General features: G+C 34.7%; 2 protein-coding genes across 3 annotated transcripts; one reads left to right on the top strand and one right to left on the bottom strand.

Annotated features, from left to right (window-relative positions):
• Positions 1 to 877: 877 nt before the first annotated feature.
• Positions 878 to 12,971, bottom strand: LOC149070007 (SLAIN motif-containing protein 2-like). Of its 2 annotated transcripts, XM_089250244.1 has the most exons (11): positions 12,329 to 12,898; positions 10,063 to 10,211; positions 9,858 to 9,962; positions 8,736 to 8,978; positions 7,375 to 7,419; positions 7,010 to 7,123; positions 5,610 to 5,741; positions 3,020 to 3,189; positions 2,585 to 2,778; positions 1,685 to 1,728; positions 878 to 1,405 (listed from the first exon to the last, which is right to left on the bottom strand). In XM_089250244.1, the coding sequence occupies exons 1-11, from the start codon at positions 12,679 to 12,681 to the stop codon at positions 1,389 to 1,391; spliced, it is 1,566 nt and encodes a 521-aa protein (XP_089106370.1). In that variant the 5' UTR covers positions 12,682 to 12,898; the 3' UTR covers positions 878 to 1,388. The 2 variants fall into 2 exon arrangements, with proteins under 2 accessions (XP_089106370.1, XP_089106369.1); XM_089250243.1 differs by lacking the exon at positions 878 to 1,405 and having other exon boundaries at positions 1,451 to 1,728; positions 12,329 to 12,971.
• Positions 12,972 to 14,777: 1,806 nt separating this feature from the next.
• Positions 14,778 to 24,912, top strand: LOC149070006 (alpha-N-acetylgalactosaminidase). Its single transcript, XM_089250160.1, has 8 exons — positions 14,778 to 15,184; positions 16,661 to 16,830; positions 19,646 to 19,820; positions 20,327 to 20,501; positions 22,513 to 22,607; positions 22,926 to 23,087; positions 23,628 to 23,825; positions 24,097 to 24,912. Exons 2-8 carry the CDS (start codon positions 16,673 to 16,675, stop codon positions 24,367 to 24,369), a joined length of 1,236 nt encoding a protein of 411 aa, XP_089106286.1. The 5' UTR covers positions 14,778 to 15,184; positions 16,661 to 16,672; the 3' UTR covers positions 24,370 to 24,912.
• The last annotated feature ends 330 nt before the right edge of the window (positions 24,913 to 25,242 follow it).

Genomic DNA, 25,242 nt, shown 5'->3' with positions numbered 1-25,242 from the left:
TATTCCAATCTGGAACATTCACCACCAAAAACTAACAAGACATGCTTAGTTATGGAATTAATGACCACACTTAAATAATATAGAAATAAAATATAAGAAATATAGTTAACCTTATTATAATGAACTTCAAGGGACTGAAAATATATAGTTTGCTAAATCTAATCCTATGAGAGAACATCCTCTGGGTAGGAACCAAAAATCCAATTTGTCATAAGCAGGGTTTAACTGCACATAATAAACAAGAACTATTACAAGCAGAGGAAGTAACGCTACTTCATTTTTTATGCGATACTGATTAAGTCTGTAAAAAAATGTGATATCTTCAACACACTTGCCCAAAACTTCAGTAAAAAATTTGTTAATAATAAATTAATTACAAAATATTTAAAAAAAGCTAGCACAACACAAAATTAATACAAATAAATTAATATAACCATCATGTGGAAACGCATATTTTAAAAATTGCATTGTCAGTTTAAAATACATTTCCATCATAACCTATTATTTGCATATAAAATCAACTAAAAAAAGCGTAATTTACACGCACCTTACTCAAGACATTACAGAATCAGTCTTTTAAATACCCGATTTATGGTACGACTGAAGGAAAATGTTTTAAAAAAACACAGCATAACAAACTTACACAATATAGAATTGTATGTATACAGAGTGACCTGGATATAAATCATAAAAAATTGGTGTTGAAAAAAAATTACTAAAATAGAAATTTTTTTAGAAGTGTAAGAAAAAAGTCACATGATATATTAAGTTCACAGTCCAAATGAATTAGATCCCTTCCCCCCAAAAAAAATCATGGCTACGGCTACAGCATATATAATACTATCGTAAGTAACAAGTCAATTTTTTTTTTAATTTTGTAATTTTAAACTAATACTATCAATAATATTCTCTGATGTCTATTGAAATATTAAATACCTCTTTAGTATTTTAGTCAAAATTTCAAAACTCTAATCTTAACGAAAAAACTGTTTCATAATGATTGAATAAATAATTTCTGTAACAATAAAAAAACATTTCGCAAAGAAATAGCTCTTCTTAGACTATCCTCAAAGGCAAAAAATAAATAAATAAAAAGGCAATATTACTTTGTTAAAGAAGAGCGACTAAAAAAATTGATAGTCGCAGAGATATCATACTACAAAATTACAGCAAAACAAAAGGTGTAATACCTTAAAAACAAAAGCAAACTGATTCATAAATTTAATTTATATAAATTATATGACACCAAAAATTTTTAAACCAGTAGGAAAACATTGATTCAAAAAAAAAAAGTCATGAATTTATACAGGAGCATCATCATGTTATATATATACACACACACACACATAGAAAAACATCTTTTCTTCAGACTTTTAGGCAGTGTCAAACTACTGCTCACGACAATCTGAAATAAAAAATTACAAATTTTTCTCATCTACATTGGACTTCCCACAATCTAACTGTATCGATAGTGTAAAATAAAATGGATTACAGCCATTTTATAGAATGGCCAGGAATAACAAACACCAAAGCCTCAACCACATGCATTTGTTACCTTGGAAAATAGCAAATGTTTAGAAGAGAAAAAAATGGAATGTCAAAAGAATAGAAAGTAAGAAGAAAGAAAAAAAGTGATACATCTTTTGTAATGATCAGAAACAACCGTCACTCCAGGATTCCTCACCTCCAGGCTTTTTGCCACCTGATGATGGCATCGGTATTCCTGACCTGGAATTATGAAATAAAAAAAGCATGGCTAAAGTTGTTTCTACAGGACACCTTTTTTTGTTCAAGAAACAAACACAACTGAAACTAAAATGTCTATTTTTACACATACAGTAAAATTTCCCAAGGGCCACTAAAGGGGACAGAGAAAAATTGGTCATTATTGGTAGGTTACCATTGTTGAGAGGTTCAGTATTTCTCTCTGAAGGGGAAAAAATGTATTATATTAAATTATTCATAACCAAATTTGTTTTTTTCTTCTGGAATGTGTCTATTACACCCATTAGAAATTCCTTTTATAACCCTGTGGTCTGCGGACCACATTTCGAAAACCTCTGATGTAGGAAAGAATCCATATTAATATTAGTATATAATGACGTATAATTTCTATTCCTTTTTTGGAAGCACTTTGTGATACACCATGTGTACTACCAGCATGATAAAACAACACTAGCAAGATACAGTGTTTTTTATATAATAAGTGATAATTTAATGATAATTGACTTTCAAGTTCCAAAGTGTAAAAAAAAACATTGAGGAAATAAACTACAGTGAAAACTTTTTTACAGACACCAACTCAACAAAAAAATAAATCCATAAAAGAGGGAAGACTGTTAATCAGGGGTTTGAAATACATTTTTTTGTTATGCAAGGGAAATTATGAGCAGGCTGTTTTTGGTCATAAAAGAGGTGACCGTTAAGTGGGTTTTTACTGTATATATATATATATATATATATATATATATAGGCTATACAAACTACTTCTGCATATATTAACTGCATATATTAACTGCATATATAGTTTGCTCATACACAAATTATGTTTCCTAAAAATTATCTTTCTTAAAAACTAAATTACATTCTTGTTGCAGATGCGGCCCTTGCTGGCCTTGGAAGACCTGATCTTGCTGGTAATCTGGAAGCATTTGCACTGCGAGGAGCAGGCTGTTTTTTTGTTTGAGCCACAGGACCTGGAGCAGTGCTGGATGTTGGTGAGACATAGTGTGATATACTCTTGAACTTGTTCTTCGTAACTGAAGTAGTTTGTTTTGACTGAAAATAGGATTTTCAAAGAAATCAGATTTGAAATTTTTTTTAAATGATTGCACAAATGGTTTTGGAAAACAACTTATCAACAACTAATAATATTTCAACAATTTTGTACAATTATTGCCATCAATTTAACAGGAAATTCTTACACCAAAAAACTTGACTCATTGCTAGTGAACAAAGAAAAACAAAACAAAAGCATTAGTTTGACAGTAAAAGGGAATCATATTTTTCTAAAACTCACTTTGGAGGAAGCCAGGAGATTCGAATCTGACCTGCGGCCAGCAGCTCCACTTTTCAAGGCGAAGCTCCTCTGCTTGTTTTGTTCACTAGCAAGGAGAGCTTTTGAAGGTTTAGGAACAACTCTTGTAGTACTTCGATTTAAATTGGGCATGCTTCTCCTAACTGAATTTACTATAACAGACAAAAGCAATGTTATTTAAAGAAAACAATACACAGAAAGCAATTTAAAAAAAAGTTTCATGGGGGGATTGAATTCAAGTAAATTTAGAAAAAAAATAAACTGCAAACTGCACTTTTCTTAATCTGGGGGTTTATACAAAAACACCAAAAATCTAAATAAATTGCAATATCATTCTTAAAACTTCACTATTACAAATCTGCTGCACTTTATATCCGAGTTTTGATCATTCAATCACGAAAAAAAAAAGTTGCCATATGATTTTGCGGTCATTCAAGTATAATTCAAGAGAAATTTTGAGTTCTTACCCCTTAAATAGCATTGAAATTAACAGAAATCGATTATAATCACATATAAAGATATTTTCTTTTGAAATTTTAATTTTTTTTTTTAATATTTTTTTCATTAAAAAAAAAAAATTTCTCGTCTGGGTGGGGTGGGGGGGGGCACGGGACTTCTATGGCCCCCTCCCGCGTACGTTTCTGATCCCACCATTATGTGTTAGGAGGTAGGGGCAGTGAGGACGAAATTTTGCTGATGGTGGGGAGGGGGTCAAAAATGGCTAAAAATTTGCTTACGTAAGAGGCTGTTCAAGCACTATGTCATCATCGATGGGGGGGGGGGGGGTGTTCCGATTTGCTGACTTTCGATGACAAGGGGGAGGGGGGTTTGGATAATACTTACGTCATCAACCACCATTTATGAAAATATGAGTTAGAATTCAGAGGGGCAGAGCTGATGACAAAATTTTGCTGACAGGGGGAGGGGGTCAGCATTTTGCTGACAAGGGGGGAGAGGGGGTCAAAAATGGCTAAAAATTTGCTTACATAATAGTTGAACGGTCCTTAATACTTGAACCACCCCTTTTCAAGCAATAATGTAGTGGTTTTTTTCACATGGGAGAAGGTTAAATATTAATGTATAAGTAGTTTTCTCAATCCAAAATAATTCTATTTTAAGTTTAAAAAATATAAGTTTGCAAAGATCTGTTAATTTTTTTTAAATAGAAAAGTCAGAATCAATAATAGTTTTCTTCTTTGCACAAGCACAACATTAAAATAAATGTTAATATATTGCTTGAGCTCCCTAGAGTAATACAAAACTCAGTTGATAAATATTTGAAAGTCTTCCATAGAATAGTCATCACTGGAATGGGGAATTTCTTTTTTTTTTTTTTTTTTCTGAGAAGGCTAAATGACCAGTAGGGATTCAAGTTCTGCATAGCATACAATTGCAGCACCATAGCACCAGCTTTTAAATTATAAACACAGTTTCTTTGCAGCGTCACTCCTGTAATTTTTTTTTTTACTAGCACAAACTAATTTTCTTTTCTCTGTACATGATGTATAAAGCAGATTGCCATATTCATGAATAGTGAATTTGGAGATTTTGCAAGAGCAGAGTCATTTTTCCTGTGCGCTGTCAGCTGAAGAAACATTGGTTGCTCAGTTCCATTGCAAAACAATCCCTCTATCATTTTAAGAACTACAAACATTTTACTGATGATGATTCTAATCACTAGAGCAGTGTTTCCCAACCTTTTTTACGTGCAGACCCCTTGTAATAAGTCAATACACCCTGGACCCTCTGTTATGCAGATAAATTCTCCGCAGACCTTCTGTAGTGTCAGCAGGTAAATTTTTATGCCACCCTCCCATAAAATCCAAAATGTATTTTTTTATAATTTGCATATCATATGAAATGGAATAAATCACAATCTTACAGCACTAAATGCTAGTCTTTCATGCAATGGTAGTAAATGGAAATGATTCCACAGACCCCTTACACCGTACTCATGAACCCCCAGCGGTCCGAACATGGCAGGTTGGCAAACACTGCACTAGAGCTTGGGAAATGTGAAATAAATTACTCAAACTCTGTGGTCATATGAAATGATGAATTCAAAATTAACAATTAAAGTTGGAAAATTTTGTAAAAAAAATCTTCATTACTCAATTAACCCCCTTATGTACAGGCTTTTGGCAACATGTGGATTTGGCAACAGGACGATGTGAGTTGAAGTATACGAGATAAATCTCACAAACTGATATTATTGTTGTCATGAAAGGAAAAAAAAGATGAGTGTTGCAAGTTTTCTAGTAATTTTCTCCCACGCCCAGCCACCTTTGTTATATATATATGTAATACTTTGCATATTTTTACTCAAACCTTAGTGAGGGTAAAAATGAAAAGATAATGCTGTAATAAAGGAAAAATTCAACTGTTATTTACAGGGTCACCAATGAAGTGTCTTGAAAAATAGAGAGAGAGAAAGCTCTGACGTATTTCTTCCCTCTACTTACGAGGTATCTCTGCCTCTGTATGCTAAGAGGTTTGAGTGTCATTAGGAGCCATTATTTCTAAGAATCGATATTATGATATTGAAAAAAATTAAGCCACATGACAACATTACCTTTACTGGTATTACTAACAGGTGTGTTATCTAGGGAAGCATTTGAACCATACGGACTTTCAGATGGAGACGAATGGTCTGAGAAATTCAGTCTTCCGGGTATAGCATTACAGTTGACTGGATCTTGATTGTCTATGAAAACAAAAATTACTACTTTTAAAAATAAACAGTCTTTGAACCTTTATCACAATTTGAAGTTAACTCAGATTATTTCATGCAAAATAAACCCCCCCCCCCGAACATCTTAAGCAAAAATATCTATCATTTATAACATAGACTGATTTAAATTCATACAATAAAAGTATGTTGTAACGAGAGCTCACATTAACAGAAAAAAATAGTCATAATAACAGAATTCCCATCATAAGCAAATTTAAATTTCTTACTTTGTAAGGTGGAACTTGTTACTTTTTACCTGCATTGTAATCACCTTTTAGATAATTTTGTTTCTATATTCGCGAATGAACAGAATTCCAATAGCAAAATTGATTTTTGGCTCATAGCTGTTGATTCTTTACAATGTTTTTTTTACACAATTTATTATTTTAAAAATAATTTTTAGACAACTGAAAAACTCAAAATATTGTCTTACGTCTGAATTCCATAGCTTTATGAACTCACTGGAATCTTTCCACTGACCAGAAGGGGTTTTATAACACGATTCGTTCAGCAATTCGGAAACAATGTTAACCTGATTGGGTCTAAAGTAAGTTCATATCAAATAAACCCTAGCAGTGAAAGATGACCATGGTCTGTCAGGCACTAGAAGTTAATGCAAGTTAAAAGCCACATGTCCCATATGTATATTGGTACAGCCTAATAGGAAAATGCCACTTTTCCCAGTCTATCCTTTGTTATAAGCACCTTTGAAGTGCTTCTTGTAAGAAGTATGTAATCCATCCTTTAATTCTTGAAACAAAGAAATAAAAACTATGGCTTTTGAGAACCTTATTGACATTATAACAAAAGTTTAGTTTTCAACTCGCTTTTTTAGAACAATTCATAATAATATCTTCTAAATTACTTGTAAGAGTAAGATTTACGTCATATCTGACTTTTGCCATATTTGCTTCTTAAACCAATAAAGACTGCTTTTAAGACTATTCATGAGACAAAAAAGTCCATTACCAGTTTGAAACTCTGTGAAAGGTGTTTTTCTCTCTACTATTAAGAGAGCAAAATATTATAGAAATTTCACGAGGGCTTTTTTAATTTAGGAAGAAAACATCGCTCATATTTCATACAAGCAACACTTTTTATACTAAAGTTTCCACATTAGATAAAAAAATAATTATCAAATTTTCTCAAGTAAAATAATGTTGCATACAGATCTTATAAAAAAAAATATATCATACATATGCAAGTATATTTAATCAAAGCTCACACAATTCAAACAGTACCTTCAAGTACAACTGAATTCAAGGACGGAATGTCTACATTCTCTGTGTTATCCATGTCAGACACAGAACTTCTGGATGATGCTGATAACTTTCTAACAGGTAAACTGTTGGGACCTTTTGAAAGATATGAAAGCACAACATTAGAAACAAGTCACTACTTTATAAGCAATATTTGAAATCCCCTCATTGACTTGTGGGTGAGTTATGCTACATTTCACAGTACTGACTCAATAACTACTTCAATTTACATCCTTTGGAATGAGTCACAGAGTAGTAGTTTGTAAGCTTAATGTTATTATCTCATTTTATTAGCTTACTCAATACTGATTAAGTGCAGCTACAACAGATCATATACATTATAATACCTGATTGTCTTTTGGGTGTACCAACAGGTGAACTAAATCTTAAACCTACAAAGGAGGAAAAAAATCCGTTACAAACATAATCATAAGGCATACTAAAATTTTCAAGCAACAAGTGATATATAGGTCTATGGTAAAGAGTTTATTTTAGAAGATTCTTGGAAAAACTTTTTCTGATATTTTTAAAAAACAGTGATATTTTAGCTTGTAAATTTTTTGGCTAACAAAGACTTTTTCTATATTTCTGCCTCAGCTAATGGACTTTTTAGTTCACATGGATGCATCAGCTCTTATAAAACAGCCCTGTTGTGAACAAAATTTTTGTGCCAATCAAAATGAATCCAAAGAGTAACTGTCACTTGAGCCAGATTACTATAAATAAGTCCACCTCAGAATCTCCTCCCAGATACACCTCTATTTTCTCAGGAAGATTTTGAGCCATTTCATGAAAAATGAATGATTTAAGCTCATAAAAATGCATTAAAAAAATAAAGCCTTTGGCTTGAATGGTTTCAATGTATTCAGGTGAGACTCTCAATACCAAATTGAACAGTCTGGACATTCTAAGAACTTATCTTTTCCATTTGCAATGTGTGAGAGAGAGAGAGAAATGAGCTAACTATATCACATAGCACACCACCTCATACACTTTTTTTCTCTATAGCTCACAAACCTGACTGCATGGCATACATAATATAAAATAAAAATATCTTCCATATCTAATATTCTTTTAAATTCTCTCTCATCCGATTGTGAAGATGTTTATTTCAACCTTCAGTTAGTATTTGTTTTTTTTTTTTACACTGTTTCTTAGTGCTTTACGAAAGTTACTTAGAAATTTTGGACAGTTCCTAGAAGGAATTAAAGGATTTTACATGGAAATCTATAGAAATTTTCATGTTTTAACTAATGAACATAATTCCAGAACGAATTATCTTTGTTAGCTGAAATATCACGGTACTGCACTAAATGCTCTTTCGAATAAATCTGGTGTTTCATTGAATCAATAATAAAGGGCTTAACCATTGTAAAAAAATTGCATATTTTAAATACACAATTTTTCACAAATCTAAATGTTTGTTTATAAAACACACAAAAAAACAGTAATTAGAGGAAAAAATATATTTTGCCTTGGAAAGGAGCAGCAGATATGCTGATGCAATGCTTATGTCATGCTGAGAAATAAATTTTACTGTTTTTTTCTTTTAACCTTGCAGCAGATATGCCCATGCGGTACTCATTCCATGGAAATATGTACACAAGAACCTTTATTGTATAAAATGTGCAGCCCAATAAGAGGAAATGATAAATTAATCCTTTCATTTTTTTTGACGAGTCATGGAAATTACAAATATTCAACTTACTCTCCTCCTGCAATCTTGCAACTTCATGTACATCGTTGGCATCTGTCAAAGTGTAAGTGCCAGTACTTGAATCTAGACTGACATCACTACCTCTACGGCACAACTCAGCTTCTCCTTGCTCCATGAAATCATTACTGAGGTGATTGAGAGTGGACGGAGGACTAAGATAGTCCAGTGCCTGCCTCTTCTTCGATTTTGTAAATGTCCTTGTGTCAATCACAGAATACTGAATAGTTTCTTGATCTGAATTCAAGTAAAAAGATGCAATAAAATGTTCAGATATTATCAGGAAAAATATATAATATTTTCCAAATCGGATATAATACTTCATTAAATAACACATTTTGATAATTTATACATGCATATTTGAATGATAGTAAAGGAATAATGAATATGAATGTCAGAGATACTTCATGTGCAACTGGAGCTGGGCATGACCATAATTACGATTTTTGAATTTACAATAATTTTAAGATTACATTAACTCCTGTTAATTCAATTTAAAGAAACACCAATATCTACCAAGTGTTTAACAGTGTTTTATTTTGTGAAAGAAACATTACTGGAAAAAAATAATAACCATACCTTGTACTGGGCCTACTGTTTAATCAACTTGTATTATTTCGTATAATTATTGTAGTATGTCTTGCCCTACCCATCCCACTGTATCCATGGGCGGAGATACAGTGGGGGGGGGGGCCCTAGCGTCAAAGTTGGAGTCGACTGATCTAATGTACATATATGAATTGGCATCATCATCGTGCCCCCCCCCCCAGACTTCCAAGTCTATCTCTCCGCCCATGACTGTATCATGTTTTGTCTTCCCCGTTTTGTATGGTTTGTGTCAATAAATTCTAAAAAAAAAAATTTCTAAAAATTGTGTTTTCTGTTCCCCACTAAGAATTAGCACCTGGGTCACGAGCCGTCTTTTGCACCCTTGTTAGTGTCGGGGTATACTGTTTTATTTTCATGTTGTGATGCATAAACATATTGTTGAAACTATTATTAATTTTTCCAAATCCTAAATGATCGGTTGAAAATACTTTCTTCCTTTAGAAAACGAAAAATTTTAGCACATTTTGTGTATGTACAGGGCATAGTCAATCCAAAAAGCAACATTACTTGAATAAGTAACTTTGCATGGCACAATTGGTTTTCTTATACCACTGGTGGCTAGTCGACTTGGCGTAAACCTCTGAATATTTCTTTGACTAGGGGATGGCGATACTAAAATGAAAAAGTAAAACATCTCAGTTATTTTTAAATAAAATTAATCACTTGACATCAAATTTTGAAACATATTTTATTAGAATGTATTGCTGCTTACAAATATCAAATTCATTCAGTTTGGCAACAAGTGCTTTCTTTGCTAACTGAAGCTCTCTGTTATTAGGATCATCCAGATCTTTCCGTAACCACTTGTATGGATTTTCATTTCTTTGTTCGGGCGTTAAGCCCCTTGGAGATGTGTATAACCTGAATAAAGAAGCAACAAAAAATAATATCAATAACAATAAGTCGTATAGCTATTCCCCATTTATTAAGAATCTAATACAAATACACCACCACAACAGGCAAAATGCCCAGAAAGGTGGCTGAGAAAAAGTTGCCCATAACAAATATGGATGTCATATGTTTCAAAAATAAAGCAACCCAATTAAAAATGTAATTAGAAACATTATAAACAATATACACACATGATAGAATATTATATAATATCTACATGTATTTACTCTTTTTAACCCTTTTAAGCAGCAATGACAAGATATCTCGCCTCCATAAAAGCCTCTTATTAACATTGACAACTATTAATAATTAATTATTCATTTTAATTTTCTTAATTGTCAGTTAAAGAATAGATGCTGGTTTTGAAAATTTATAATAACTAGAGCCTGGGGGAAACACAAAAGGTTAAGAACCCCCTAGGATAAATTCTGTATCAATGATGGAACCGTGTGATTTAATACCTATGCATATACATACAATAAACCTCTCTTTTGCAGACACCGGTGGGACAAAAAAATACAACAGTAAAAGGCGACCGTTGAACAATGGTTTGAAATGCATACATTTATCATACTTATTATAGGGGAAATTATTTTTGGCCATAAAAGAGGGGGTTCCATTAAGAGGGGTTTTACTGTGTATGTACAGACATCATGACCGCCAGCCCTTTAAAGGCTGTTGTGGTGGTTGAGTGGTCATAGTGACTGACTCGCATCACAAGGATCCAAGTTCAAACCCCACTGTGTCACCACAATGGTGGTCAGCTGAAGTTAGTTTTCTGTGGTTCCCTCTTTGAGGAAATCAGGGAACTTCGAGGAGTGAATGCATGAGCCAATGTCTACTTTAAAAAGTCTCGCTCTGCACAGAACAACAGCCCTACAACAGCATAATTATTCATTCATTACACTCCACTCACTATGAGTTGAGAAAAAACTCATAGTTTAAAAAATTGATTGCAGATGGCAGCACTGCACAGAAGGTTCACTATACATACACATATATTCCAACATATACCAATGCGTTAGAAGTTCTGCAGAGGAATATGGACAAGGTGCATGTCTGATTTAGTAGTAGTAGTATAGCCCTTTAAAAGCCTATCTTAGCTTATGCTGCAAAGGAGAGAGGAAAGGGGTCACATGACCCTTCGTTGAATAAAATCTGTCAATTTAGACACCTCCCCACAATGGATGATTTTGAATATAGCCATAATCTTATAATGCACAATGTCCACACACACAACACTTTACCTCTATATCTCCCAAACAATTTTCTAACTTTTAAGGATTTCACTGGAACCATAGCAGAGGTGTATTACATGGAAACGGGCTATAACCAATAGTAGCAATATTGTCCACTTTGAGAAACACTAAGCTAGATCAATGTGAACTCCCTAAACAGTGACACAGAGCATGCAAGCATATGGGTCACCAAAAGATCGATCAAGTCGGTCAGCAACCACAGGAGTGACCTAGACAGTGCAAGTCTCATGAACATGTAACCTAGTGAGAGAAGTATTAGTTCGGTGAGCAACACAAAATGAGCAACCTAGAAAGGCGGAAGCAGTTCAGTGAGTAAAGAGTGGCCTAGAGTGAGCACCCATGTGAATAACCAAAAGAGTGAGCAACCATGTGAATAACCAAAAGAGTGACCTAGAGAGCAAGGCGCTAGGTCAGTGAACAATGAAAAAAGTTGCCTAAAGAGCAACCAGGCCAGTGAGTGAAGTAGAGTGTGGGCAAGCTTGAGTGACTTGGAAAAAGAGGTGTATTTACAGAAAGGTGGGGTGTCAAGCGCGCTATAGCCCACGGTAGAAACTTTGGGGAGGGAGTGGAAAATTTGGGAATGAGTGATAAAAAAATACTCAAACGGGAGAAAGATGGCAAAATTTGTATAGCCCCACAGGCAGCAAACCATAAATCCGACTCTGAACCATAGATATCCAACACAGACAGGTTTTATTGTACAGTATATAAGTGCAGAACTATTACTATTGGAGATAGAATCTAAATGTAATTATGAGTACATTAATTTTCACGCATGTTTGTATACGAAAACATGACACAATCCCGGCGATAACGACAGCAACTCACCACGATTCATCATCGGAGATGTCAACGTCACTGACTTTAATTAAGTCGATTTCATCGAGGTAATTCTTGTTTTCATTCTCGCTCTCATCATCACAGATGTCGCTGATATTGGCATTGTTGGCGGTCCTACCCTCAGCATCTTCGTGACAGTTTGTAATTTTCGACGATGATGAAGCTCTGGACGTTTCTCTGATGACAGTCTGAGACGTTTTGCGACACAGTTTGTTCTGTTTGTTTCTCAGCTGTTGATTCTGAAGCTCCAACTTCCTTACAAGGTCCTGTAGCTTCTTGACTTCTTCCAAAGTGTTGTTTACAGGATGTTTGTTGACGTCTTCCATCGTCGCAAGTACCATCCGGACAGACGACACAATGATTTCTCTGCCTCTCAAAAAAATCTGGAAGTGTTCACAGACGATGACGTTTGCTCATCGACGGCGGCGATGGGATTTGGCTCGTCACGGGTGATGAGAAATGGAGTCTCACCGATCTTAATAATAATAATGAATTAATTAAAGGTCATCGCCTACTTACTACCACACCCCTCACGCATACACACACCATGTCAATGGTGTGATTGTTGTTGCCAATGGCGAAACGGAAACAAATGACTCATTGCAACAACTTTCACCGAATCTACCGAGTTCCGCACGAGTGTGATCAACACAGCTGTGTGCAAAGTGTGACGTCAGTATTATCACTTTACTCAGCTAAGACGCCTTCATATACGAAGGTATGAAGGAGTTCTTTACTCAGCTATCACTGTTGTGCATTTTAGGCTATTCTGAATCATTATCTTCTGCAGGACTTCTTGAATAATTATTTTCTGATATTTTTCTAGAGTAATTTTTATTTAATTTATTGTCATTAGAAATGGCAACACTAATTGCCCATTAATGGAGTATGATCAAGCTGACCATATTTTGTTGAAAGAAATACAGGAAATAAGTAGTAGAAATACCGGACATTGCCAATTATCGCCAAAAAATGACGCCAAAACCAAACAAAGTTGCCAAACATTGTTGAAATTACGGAAAATCACAATGGCAGTGAATGAATCATTACTGCAAATTGCAGTGGATTAAAATGATTTCCACGAAAAAAACATTCACCATGACAAATGTGGGCGATTAATATCCTCATTTATAGTTGTAATTATCATAAAATAATTTATTAGTTGAAAAATAATGTCAATCTTTGACTTCAATGAATAAAAATTCAAGTAGGCTTGTGTAAAATACGGGAAAAACCGGGACACTTTTGCAGAAAAAGTCGGGACGACCAAAAAAAACAGAGAATTCTGGGACTGTGAGTATGATGAGCCTATTGATTTCCAAGCTGCTGTAACCACTGAGCTATAAAGCTAGGTTTTCCTAGGAGCAGGTTTCCTGTGCCGCGCGCAACGTGATTCGCCCAGGGCGACACGCCGTCCACTCACCAGTAAGAAAAGCAGCATGACTGTTTTCCTACAGAGCGCAATACGCCTCACGACAGCGCTTTGCGTCGGGCGTGATTGGCCGACTGCTTCTGGAGGAGTCAAATGCGTCGTGCGTCGCGGTTTTGCCGATATTCTCTTCACTCGTGTGTTTTCTTTTCCTTCCCTTCAAACCGGAGCATGCAGACGATAGAGTAGCTGATGCCAAAGCCATGTACTTTATATAGGCGCTCTGATTTGATGCGCCTCGCCAGGAAAACACAAACTCGTAGCGTGATTATGTAACTCGTTTCTGTCGGCGCGAAATAGTCTAATTTGGTGGTTCACGCTGTGCAACAAACCTATTCCTAGGAAAATTCGGCTTTAAGCCGAATTTTCCTACGAGAAAAACTTTTGCGCTCTGTGCAGCGTGGAAACGCTGATTGGTTAAAAACTTGAAATTCGGGTTTTTTGACCAATCACAGTTTCCACGCTGGACGCGCAGAAGAAAGCTGCTCCAAGGAAAATCCGGCTTAAGCACACAATAGCTTAGTGGCTATAAAAGTAAACTTTACTTATAGCTCAGTGTTTTACTGTAGGGACAGCAGTATCCGAACGCTGGATCAGGAAGGGTGCGAGTTTACTGTTTTTCCGTTTAAAATTCCGAGGAGTGAGGGAGGCACCTAACGGCCGTATTCACCAACACAGTTTAAACTATAATCGCAGGTTAAACGATCAGCGATCGACACGGATTGGTTAAAATCCTTAATTTAATCAATCCGTTTCGATCTGCAATCTTTTCACCTGCGATTGCAGTTGAAACTGGTTGAAGAAATATAAGTATTTTTCCTCTAAGGTGAATACGGCCGTTAATGAACACTGGCTCCGGGAGACAGAACTGAAACTGAAATTTACTCCGATTCCGGCGGAGCGTTGTGAGCATTGCGAGGTTGCTTTAAAATTGGCGTCTGAAATTGGACAGGATGTATGGTCACAGTATTCCACCTTCATATTGAAAGAGGAACAAAAAAATAACCTAGTGAGCCCCATTTCCTCCATGAGTGAGCCCACGCTGGTTATCACTATGTAAACAAAACCATGTGACATCGTGTCAGAGGAAGATGTGGCGTGAAGGAGCCGACTCTCATGCATGTATTTAGAGTTCAGTAGAGTTTGATCTCTGATATGTTATCAGTCGGTCGAGCTGCATTCAAATCATCTTTATCTATTTTTCAATTGTGAATCGAATTATCATTTGTTGATAACGTTTATGTGCAAAACACACTTATAAAGAACATTCATATCAAATGTATAATTTCAATGGGAAGTGAAAATAGACATTTAAATGTTTTGAAAGGCATTTCTGTGTAAACTTGCTTTGTCAATTTATGAAATACTAGCATTGAGACATTCTTTCCAAGACTTTAAGCTGATAAATTTTCTTGGTATGTTATCAACAAATTTGTGAAGTTTCATAAAACTCTTAGGGCCATGTTCACCGACATGGTGTAAACCCGTAGTTACAATTTTTGGATAAGAGATCAACATAGATTAGTTAAAACCTTGAATTTAACCAATCCGTGTCGATCTCTTATCAAAAAATTGTGACTATAGCTTAAACCATGTCGGTGAATACCGCCCTTAATCCATCATGTCACTGGTGACTTTCATTGAAACATGTTAAAGTCTGTATCATGTTACTTGACGGAATTTACTTGGAAGGGAAGTTTTCGGGGTGGGGTGGTGTTAATAGGTATGAACAGAAATGTATTTATATAGGGGAGCTTTGCAGGCTATAGCCCAGGGCAACAAATTTGAAGAATTGATTGGCCAAGAAATTGACAGAACAGCAAGATTTATATAGCCCACAGGCGGTAAAACCATAAATACGCCTCTGCAGAGAGAGAGAGAGACTAGGTCAGTGAGTCGTCCAAAAGACCAAGTTTTTGAGAATGAGCTATACTTTTTTCAAGCATGTGAGTGACCAAACAGTGACCCAGAGTGTGCAATCATGTGAGTGACCAGATCAATAAGCAACTAAAAGAGGGACCTATATAGAGTACAAGCATGTGATTGACTAAGTAACTTGAAGACTGGGTTTAAAAAGCGGGTAAGGAGGGAGTGGTCAAGATTAGACACGATTGGGAGGAGGGTGGCAAAATTTCTGTATCCCACAGGCAACAGAACCATAAAATCTAGGTGTGTGTGTATATATATGTATGAGTTTATGAATTATTTATTCCAACACCAGCAGTTGCATCATCAGGAGATGTCCAAGTTGCATAGCTACTTCACCACACACCAACTCTGGTCATATTGCCTTATGACAATTTACTATAGCTGAAGTTCGGTTGGAAATGAAGGTGCCATCTACTACTGGTGGTCTCTCTCGCCTTGGATTTTTACGAAAAAGAACTTATCTATGTTCTTCCCCCAAATCGAACCCACAGACCTTGATGGCAATCTTCATGGTGGAAGATGATCACAGTGTCAGTTTGGTATTCAAGTTACATAGCTAGGCACTAAATTTGAAGATTTGTTCCTAGTCAAAAGTTCAAGAATTTTCTAACAGTTGACCAACAAACGATTGCTATGTGTACAAATGCTTTTCAGACCATCAGGTACTGCTTGTTCATAGTGAATATCAAATTGATGTCCCATAAAAGACATCTTTATGCCGGGAAAGATGTAATTAGAAATGTAGAGCAATCCGATTGGTTGTCCAATTTTGATGATGGCCACAGATCATAGAGTATCTGATGCCAGACCTCAGTTACCTTCTCATGGTGCCAAGCACTTGGTGTTGGAAAAACATCGAGAAAAATTAATTCACGATGATGACCCTTTGCTCCAAAAACTTCTCTTCCAAATAACAATTGGCCATGAAAATATTTTTATTACATTTATTTACTGTTCAACAGGTTTTAAAAGAGATGTCTTTGACGTTATCTCTGGTGCTGTTTTGCACAGCCATGTCTGTTGTAGTCGGAATGGAAAATGGTCTTGCTCGGACACCGCCCATGGGGTGGTTGGCTTGGGAAAGATTCAGATGCCAAGTTGACTGTGTCAAGTACAAGGATAATTGCATTGAGTAAATTTCTATTCTTGCTCTTCCTTCTCATTGTTTTGTATTATCCAGAAAAATCAATCTCTATTCAAGGAAAGTCTCGATGATCATTGTTTTTCAATTTTTTTAAGCGAGCTATATTGTAGAGTTTGTAGAAACTAATATTTACATTAAATGATGTATAATTCACTAAAATCATTCTTTGAAAATTCACTATCAAGGTAGATGGCAGCACTTTGCAAACACAAAACAAGCAAAACACTCGCATCATAAAATGCTTTAAGGCAGTGCTTGACAAATTCTCGGCACCGAGTTGCCATTGTGACTAAAAAATAGGATTCGATGCCTAAAATCTCCACGATATATGTCACCAGGTCAATTAATGGTGCACCCCCTTAGAAAAGTTACAAAAGAAAAAAATTGGGCTATAACACACATCTCACTGTACAGATGTTGTCAAAGACAAATACTGAAAAGTGAAGACATTTGCTGATACATTCCATGTATCTAAATCCTAAGAATGAGGTCCTTCATATCCTGCAACAGACTAAGCTTTTTAGTAGCTCTTTTAAGCCAGAACATTAATTTTACCAGCTATATTGGTTTTCCATTAAAGTGTTAGCCATCGAGACAACTTGCCAATTGACAAAAATATTAACTAGACCTACTAAATGTTCATAAGTTGACTTTCCAGAGAATAGAAGGGCTTCCAGTAAGAAAGGGTTAGCTCAATTTTTGGACTTAGTTATGTTCCCTTTCTTGTTAAAAAAAAATGTTCCTTCATTCTGTGCAAGATGAAGGTAACATGTTTCTCAATAGATCAAGCATGGGCAGAGATACGGGGGCATCAAAGGTGGAGTCGACTGATTCAATGTATATATGTATATACGAATTGACATCATCATCATCATCTTGTCACCCCCCCCCCCAGACTTCCAAGTCTATCTCCGCCTATGAGATGAAGCATCACCATCGTAGGTAGCATTTGGGTAAGAAAGCGGTTCCCAAAAGAAGTGGAAAATGAAGCTAACTACTTTTCTGCAAGCCCTTATATTCTCTGGAGAGTCAACTTATCAACATTTGGTTGGCCTAGTTCACACTTTTGTCAATTGACAAGTTTCTTGATAACTGATACCTTAGTGAAAAATCAATGTAGCAGGCACAAGAAATGTTCTGAAGCAAAAGAGGCCTGTCAAAATGTCTGGCCTGTTGCAGGATATGAATGACATTGGCTGCATTATACAGGTAATTCAAAAAAAAGGGGTGTGTGTACACACACACATTTCATTCAAATTATAGTGTTACTAGGTGCATTTTTGATTTAACCATTCAAGCGATTTTTAAAATTTTCATGAGCCGCATTATAACTGCCACACTGGAAATTACTAAACCTTTTAGAAATTGCCACCTATTTTCAAGAATTTTCTTTTTCTGACTGCTTGCTGATAAATGCTTTCTCGACCCAACACAATAATAAAACAAAAGAGAAAAATTATTTTCCATTATGTATATATATATGGGCGCGGTAGCCCAGGTTGATAAGATGCTCGCCTAAAGTAACAACGGATGTTTAGAGGTGTCGCAAGTCCGATACCCGGTTCGTCCTTGTCAGAAAACTTTCCTGACACAGGGGTACAACAAAAATGGCGATAAGACCGCAGGAAAAAATTGCTATCGCAAGGAGTCCCCCGTTGAAGGGTTGGAGCACCAACCCCTTGACGAGTATAACAAAAAACAAACAAGCCTACCATTCGGAATCGGCTATAAATTGCAGGTCCCGGTCTAATTAGTCCTCGTGTGCAGAAAATGACAGTGGTTTGACAAAAATGATCAAATATATATGACGTATGCAATAACACTGTACTACCTGTCCACTGGCAGTTGATTGACAGAACAGGGGAAGAAAACTTTAAAATTGTATCTGGGCTTTCGCCAATGCCAAAAGTAGGGCATTTAAATTCTTTCAGCAGCGAGATATCTCATCTAACCTGATCTGCTTTATTTCAAGTCACCCAAAAATATCTCGTCAAACTTGATGTGCTTTACTTCAGCCACTCCAAAATATCTCAGCTTCTAAAAACTACTTGAAGTTGTTTCTACAGTAAAAAATGTTTTCCATTCCCCCAATCGATCAACTACCAGTGGGTGGAGTCTGCTCTTGTTCAAGGTTAGATAAGAGAAGGCATGAGAAAAATAGACTGCACGTGTCCCCCCTTCCTTCTTTCAGCACTGTAAATATAAGCCCAGTATAAATAATAAAGTTTTTTCTTCTAAAAAAAATATTTCTCTTCCTACAAAGCCACACATGCCATGGCAGGTGGTTTTGTATTATAGTGAGGGAAATAAAAATCGATGGGTGGAGTAAATTTTCCTGTTGGGGGAGGGGAGTAGTTATCAGCTCGCAATCTGGGAAAAAAAATCTTTTTGAAAATAGGTGGCAATTTTTGAAGGTTTCACAATTTCCAATGCAGCAATTATAATGTGAACCAGTAATTTTAAAAACCACTTAAAGGGTTAAGAACCCGAGATATTTCAGGGTTGCTGATACGAGAGCATTTTAAGAACCCAAGATATCTCTGGATTGCAGCAAGCAAGGGTTAACGGTTCTAGTACGGTGGAACCTCTTGATAACAGACATCAGTGGGACTGAGATTTTTGTCCTCTGACAGGAAGTGTCCATCAAACAAAAAATATATATGAAACCCTGTTCCACTGGCTTCAAAATAATCAGATAATGGTAGTGTCCGTTATAGGAGGTTCCTCTGTCGTAAACACATTGTATGCTTATTTTTGTCAAAATATGTTGCATCATGATACACTGTAACAATCTCATTTGTAGGGAGAAACTATTCATGCAAATGGCTGATCACCTTGTTAAAGATGGATTTAGGGATGCCGGATATGTATTTGTCAATATTGATGATTGTTGGATGTCACATCAGCGAAATTCAACTGGACATCTAGTCGCTGATCCAACCAGGTTTAGTCATGGAATCGAATATTTAGCAGATTATGTGAGCTAATTTTTACATTTTACAAATGTTGGTGGGTAAAATTAGTTGCGGGATTGGTCACCCTCTGATTTAGAACATTTTTTCATAATGGCTGACATAAATTCAGAACTTTTTTTTTTGTTTTTAGATTCGTATTTAGTAATCACCAAAGAAAACTGCATGCATCAATCATATTAGTCTTTGTTTTAACTGCCAACTCAAGTCATAACCTAGTGATATACAATAATAAATCATTTGTTATTTTGAACTATTTGCATCCAGAAGTGGAATACTCCATAAACTTTAGCATCCCCCCCTAATCACCGCCCTCTCATTTTTGTAAGGGTTTTGGAACACTGTAGTAATTTAATAATATAAAATAATAATTATTAATAATTTAATTTGTTTACATGAAACTTGATAAGAAGTCACAATTGGTACACGTTCCTTCTTGACATTCAAAGCCTGTATATATGCTTTTTCTGGAAGAAAAAACTTTTGAAAAGGACTTTTCTTCTCCTTGATAGATGCATTCCAGGGGTCTGAAATTGGGAATCTATGAAGACTATGGCACAAAAACATGTGCAGGATACCCAGGAATCCTAGGACATATGCATAAAGATGCAGAAACGTTTGCATCTTGGGGCATAGATATGTTAAAACTGGACGGTTGCTATGCTGATCCAGAAGATATGGATGAGGGTTGGTATAACTCTGATTCATTACCTGCTTTTTCTAAACATTTTCATTTATTGTATGATATTTAAATTTATATGATTTTTGCATTGGTCAGATTTGAACGGTAAATATATATATATATATATATATATATATATATATATATGCACAGGGTGTCCTGTAAGTGTTAATATGGCCTTTATTTCCCTCGTAGAGGTATAGTATCAATTTAAAAATGCTTAAAAAAAGTATTTCACAATTATCCTGTACCAGTTTTGAGATTTAAATTTACATACGGTGCCGTCCTTTAATTTCAAACTGGAAAGTTGTTGCCCTGGCTCTCCCGAGGCAAAAAAAGAAACCAGAAACATGGGGGAAATTTTTTTTAAAGTACAATATTTTATTAAGACACTCAAATTCAAAACTTGTTTTTTGTATAACTTTTCCTAGATTTTTGAATTCAAATATCATAGCCAATATTGCACTTAGAAATATGGAATTTTCTGTTGGCCTCAGGCGATACACGGCAACAACTTTCGAATTAAAAGTTAGAAAACAAGGGGACAGTATAAAAATTATAAATTTTTTTCTATTTTGTGACACTATTTTCACTCTCAAAACAAGGTAATTTTTGAATGCCTTTTAAGCATTTTTTAAATTGAAATCATACCTCTACGATGGACAGTTGATGAGATAAAGTCTGCATTAGCACTCACAGGACAACCTGTATATATAATTCAGTGGTACCTTCAGCTTATTAGTATTTTCTCTTGAGAGTGATCTAAATTATGAAAGAAAAAATGCTAAAAATTAAATATTCTAGGAACAATTATTTAACTAATAGAAGCACACATTGGCATACGCCAATGAAAGGGAAGGGGGGTTTCCTGAATTAAACCGCTCCTTAGCTGAGATTAGGACATATTTTTGCAGTAAACAATGTAAATCCCCCTCCGGAAAAAAAAAATAAGTGACTCCTCCTCCTTAAGAAAATCTTGCATACATTACTGAAAGTATAAACATATAATATTAGAATCAGCAGCGTATCTTTCAATTTTTTTATCCACAGACACCTGTTGATATTTAGCTGTATATTATAATATAGCAAAATTCTGTCATATTCAATATGATGAACCACACACTGCATGGTTCTGTGTATATGCAGGAAAAAAAAATTTTAGTCATAATATTACTCGATAGCTACTTAACAATGTTTTAACTTTTTTGCAGAAGTGCCTATTTAAACTCTCCGTAATATCATTAAATGTGCATTAATTGGAGTGTTATTCACTTGGCCACAAAACTATTGTAGTTATATTAATGAATCATTCCTCATTCAGCAAGAATTCATATTTTTTAACATGATCAGCAAATTTTCATGTTTGCATACTGATAAACAAAAATATAATATTTTACTTTTAACAGCAGAAAAATAAACAATAACACTTCAAATTGCATACCTAATTTAGCCCTTGAACTCCTTAGCCCTCTATGAGTGGTTGTCGTGATGTAGCAACTCTTGTGATGGGAATTAAATTTTCAAAAAAGAAAATATTACTGAAGATAATGAATCCTCAATAAATAGGCCATGTTTCAAAACTATTTTTCTTTGGAATGAAAATAAACAAATGAATAAAACTTGTACAATGAGACTAAAAACAAAGATAGAATATTTCTGTGGCAAAATGTTATAAGCTACTTTTTCAAAATTTTACAATGGCAAATTTGTAAACAATATTTTGCCAAAATACGATACCGTTGCTTTTGATTGATTACAATTTGCCTCTGTTGTTTCCCCATAATTCAGTGAGGAAGATGAAATTTTGATGAACAAGACTCTGGAATGCGAACAATAAAATGTTTTTTGGGAAAAGTGATTTGTGACATTTTGCCAACTGAGTACAGCTCTTGTGCATCAAAACGATTGAATGTGACACTTTTGAGTAAAATTTCAGGAACATTTTTTTTTGTAATTATTTCCAGTGATCAGTTTTACTAGAGTGAATACATGTTTTTTCATTGTGCTGTTGTTTAGGATATCCACTGATGGGAAAATATTTGAATAGCACTGGCAGACCAATTGTTTATTCATGCAGTTGGCCTGATTATCAGATAGAAGCAAAAATACAGGTAGTGCCTGAAGACACTTATATGTCAGTTATAATCATTTCACAATTTTACAATTATCATATCTATCCACATGTAATAGCTCTATATCAATAAAGGTACACATAATGTTCTTCCAGCACTATCTTAATTTGCTATGTCTTTTCACTAAAGCTATAGTTTATTAGGTTTATAATTTTTTTTCTTCAATTTCACTGTTGAGAAACAGTTCATCATAATTTTGAAATGATGTATTTTTGAAACATTTCATTTTTGTGACGGTAATAAATGTGATTGATTTTTTTATTTGCAAATTTATATAAAAAAATTATTTTCATTTAGCCTAACTTCAAGCTTATATCTGAGAATTGTAACTTATGGAGGGTGTTTGACGATATCGAAGATACCTGGGCCAGCGTTGAAAGCATTATTGACTTCTTCGGTGATAACCAAAGGAATTTGACAGAATTTGTTGGACCAGGTGCATGGAGTGATCCAGACATGGTACTTTTCATCTAAAGAAATAACATTACTAAATTTCATTTGTTTTACTTCACTACTGAAAAACTTTTTCAAATACTATTATTTTCCAGTGATGAAGCCGCAGCTTATATAAGTTGATTTTTATATCTTTCGACTAATTCAAAGTTAAGGCCTATCAAGTAACTGCTTTTTTTCTGACTTTCTAATTAATTCGTATGAGTAGTTTTTTATGAATTTCTTTATATTACAGTTTGAAAGTTAAATTTGTCCTCTAAATCAATATTACATAATATTATGAAATTCTGAATGAAAATGTGATGATCAAAATTTTATTTCATTTCTATGGTTTTTTTTTTCTTGTGACCACAACACGTTCCCCCCCCCCCCGAAAACTTATTTTCCTTAGTGCTACTTATATATTCCAGTGGCTTTAATCACCAGAAATTATGGCAATCTCAACAAGCAGATTGTACTGTATTTTATTTGTGTATTGTACTGTATTTTATTTCCAATCACACAGGCACCTTTCATATCTAACTAACCTTGGTATTAATGTTATAGCTTATTATTGGGAACTTTGGACTTGACTACAACCAGTCTGTGATACAAATGGCAGTATGGTCTATGTTACCAGCCCCTCTACTAATGTCAAACGATTTGAGAGATTTGGACCCAAAAATGAAATCCATTTTGTTGAATAAGAAAGTCATCGAAATAAATCAGGATGTTCTTGGAATACCCGGTAAACGGGTTTTTAAGGTAACAACATTTGTTGTGAGCAATTTTTTTCTTTCTTTCATAACATGAATTCAATATGGTTATACATGATATACGGTATGCTCAATAGTTGATGTTAACCTTCCAGCGGGCGTACATATGTAGGATATATGTGATCTCTCTCTCCTTTAATACACATATCTCCTACATATGTGTGCCTGCTGGAAGGTTAATATAATTTCACTTTCCGAGGTTCTGTTTATTTCACTTAAATCAACATATATTTAATTTTTTTCTTTTCACCCAATTCCAGAACAAAGGCATTGAATTGTGGTGGCGTGCCATCACACCAATGATTGATGGAGAAAAATCTGCGGCTCTCCTGTTTATCAGTCGCCGTGCCAATGGTGAACCAATTGAAATTACGTTCAAGCTATCCAAATACAGATTGAGAAGCCCATCTGGATATCACGTGACAGATATTTTCAATGGCAAAGATTATGGCATAGTGTCTATACACAAGTTGATAACAATTGAGCTTGCTGGCATAGATTGTGTGATGTTGAAAGCTGAAGTTTATGCTTAGCCTTCATTATAGTGGCACCAACGAAAGAAAACATTTTTGACAAAAATCAACCTAACAAATACTCTTGCAAAAGTATTAAAACAATTTTCTTCATTTTGTTAAAGAAAGTATATTTGAAAATTATTTTCGCAGTGGGGTTAGCATCATTTTGAGCGATTAGGGTTACGGGACATTTTTATGACTAGCACTTTTTCTGAAATTTCGAATCAAAAAAATATTCATCTTTGTGTATATATATTTTATAATACGTATTTCATTACGGTGGGGGATTGATAATCTGTAATACAATTGATGCTCATTTTTATGAATGCAAAAAGACTTGAATAATTAGTTCAGAAAATCGAAAGTTCATAAATGGAAAGACGTATTGGGACCAAATAACTACTTTGTAAAAATGTCTTGGTTTGTAAAAAATAGTCTTGACTATATTCAAAACACAGTCATTAATTCACAAATCAAGTGAAATTGAGAATCATTATCATCAGTAGTGTGTAAAGTGTTATTTATGCATTAAAATAAATAAAACATATATTTATTATGTAATTGTACTGGTGTTCAATTTGTTAAGTTTAGTAAGGGTGTTTTTTGATTCCTCAAACTATTTCAGATTTTTTTGATGATTTAGTTTAATGTTTAGGATTTACACCAAATGTTCAGTAAAATACATAACACTGCGCAACACTGATTTTGGTGCCGGTTTTTTTTTTTTTTTTGACTGACTTTATGTGTATTTTATGTGCTGAAAATGAATATGACATTAATTTTTGCCCATCAGCTCTTCTTTGTAAGATATGAAAATATTATTCGCACACATTAACACATTAAATTAGGCTTAGGGTATAGGCATTAAATTAAAGGAAAAATTGCTTAAGT

This window comes from Pholcus phalangioides, unplaced genomic scaffold (genome assembly GCF_987345545.1).
Source record: "Pholcus phalangioides strain wild (caught in Gottingen) unplaced genomic scaffold, Ppha-v1.0 ptg000022l_1, whole genome shotgun sequence".
Lineage (NCBI taxonomy): Eukaryota > Metazoa > Arthropoda > Arachnida > Araneae > Pholcidae > Pholcus > Pholcus phalangioides.
The sequence above is the reverse complement of the archived record's forward strand: the minus strand, read 5'-3'. Positions and strand labels throughout refer to the sequence as shown.

Excerpts from the sequence above, each read along its gene's own strand:
- LOC149070007 (XM_089250243.1), bottom strand. The coding sequence starts at position 12,681 with ATGGTACTTGCGACGATGGAAGACGTCAACAAACATCCTGTAAACAAC. Across the intron at positions 7,420-8,735 it reads TGCAAGATTGCAGGAGGAGA|GTTTAAGATTTAGTTCACCT; the intron begins GTAAGTTGAATA and ends CCTCCTTTGTAG. Across the intron at positions 7,124-7,374 it reads TACACCCAAAAGACAATCAG|GTCCCAACAGTTTACCTGTT; the intron begins GTATTATAATGT and ends ATCTTTCAAAAG.
- LOC149070006 (XM_089250160.1), top strand. The coding sequence starts at position 16,673 with ATGTCTTTGACGTTATCTCTGGTGCTGTTTTGCACAGCCATGTCTGTT. Across the intron at positions 20,502-22,512 it reads TCCAGAAGATATGGATGAGG|GATATCCACTGATGGGAAAA; the intron begins GTTGGTATAACT and ends GCTGTTGTTTAG. Across the intron at positions 23,826-24,096 it reads CCGGTAAACGGGTTTTTAAG|AACAAAGGCATTGAATTGTG; the intron begins GTAACAACATTT and ends ACCCAATTCCAG.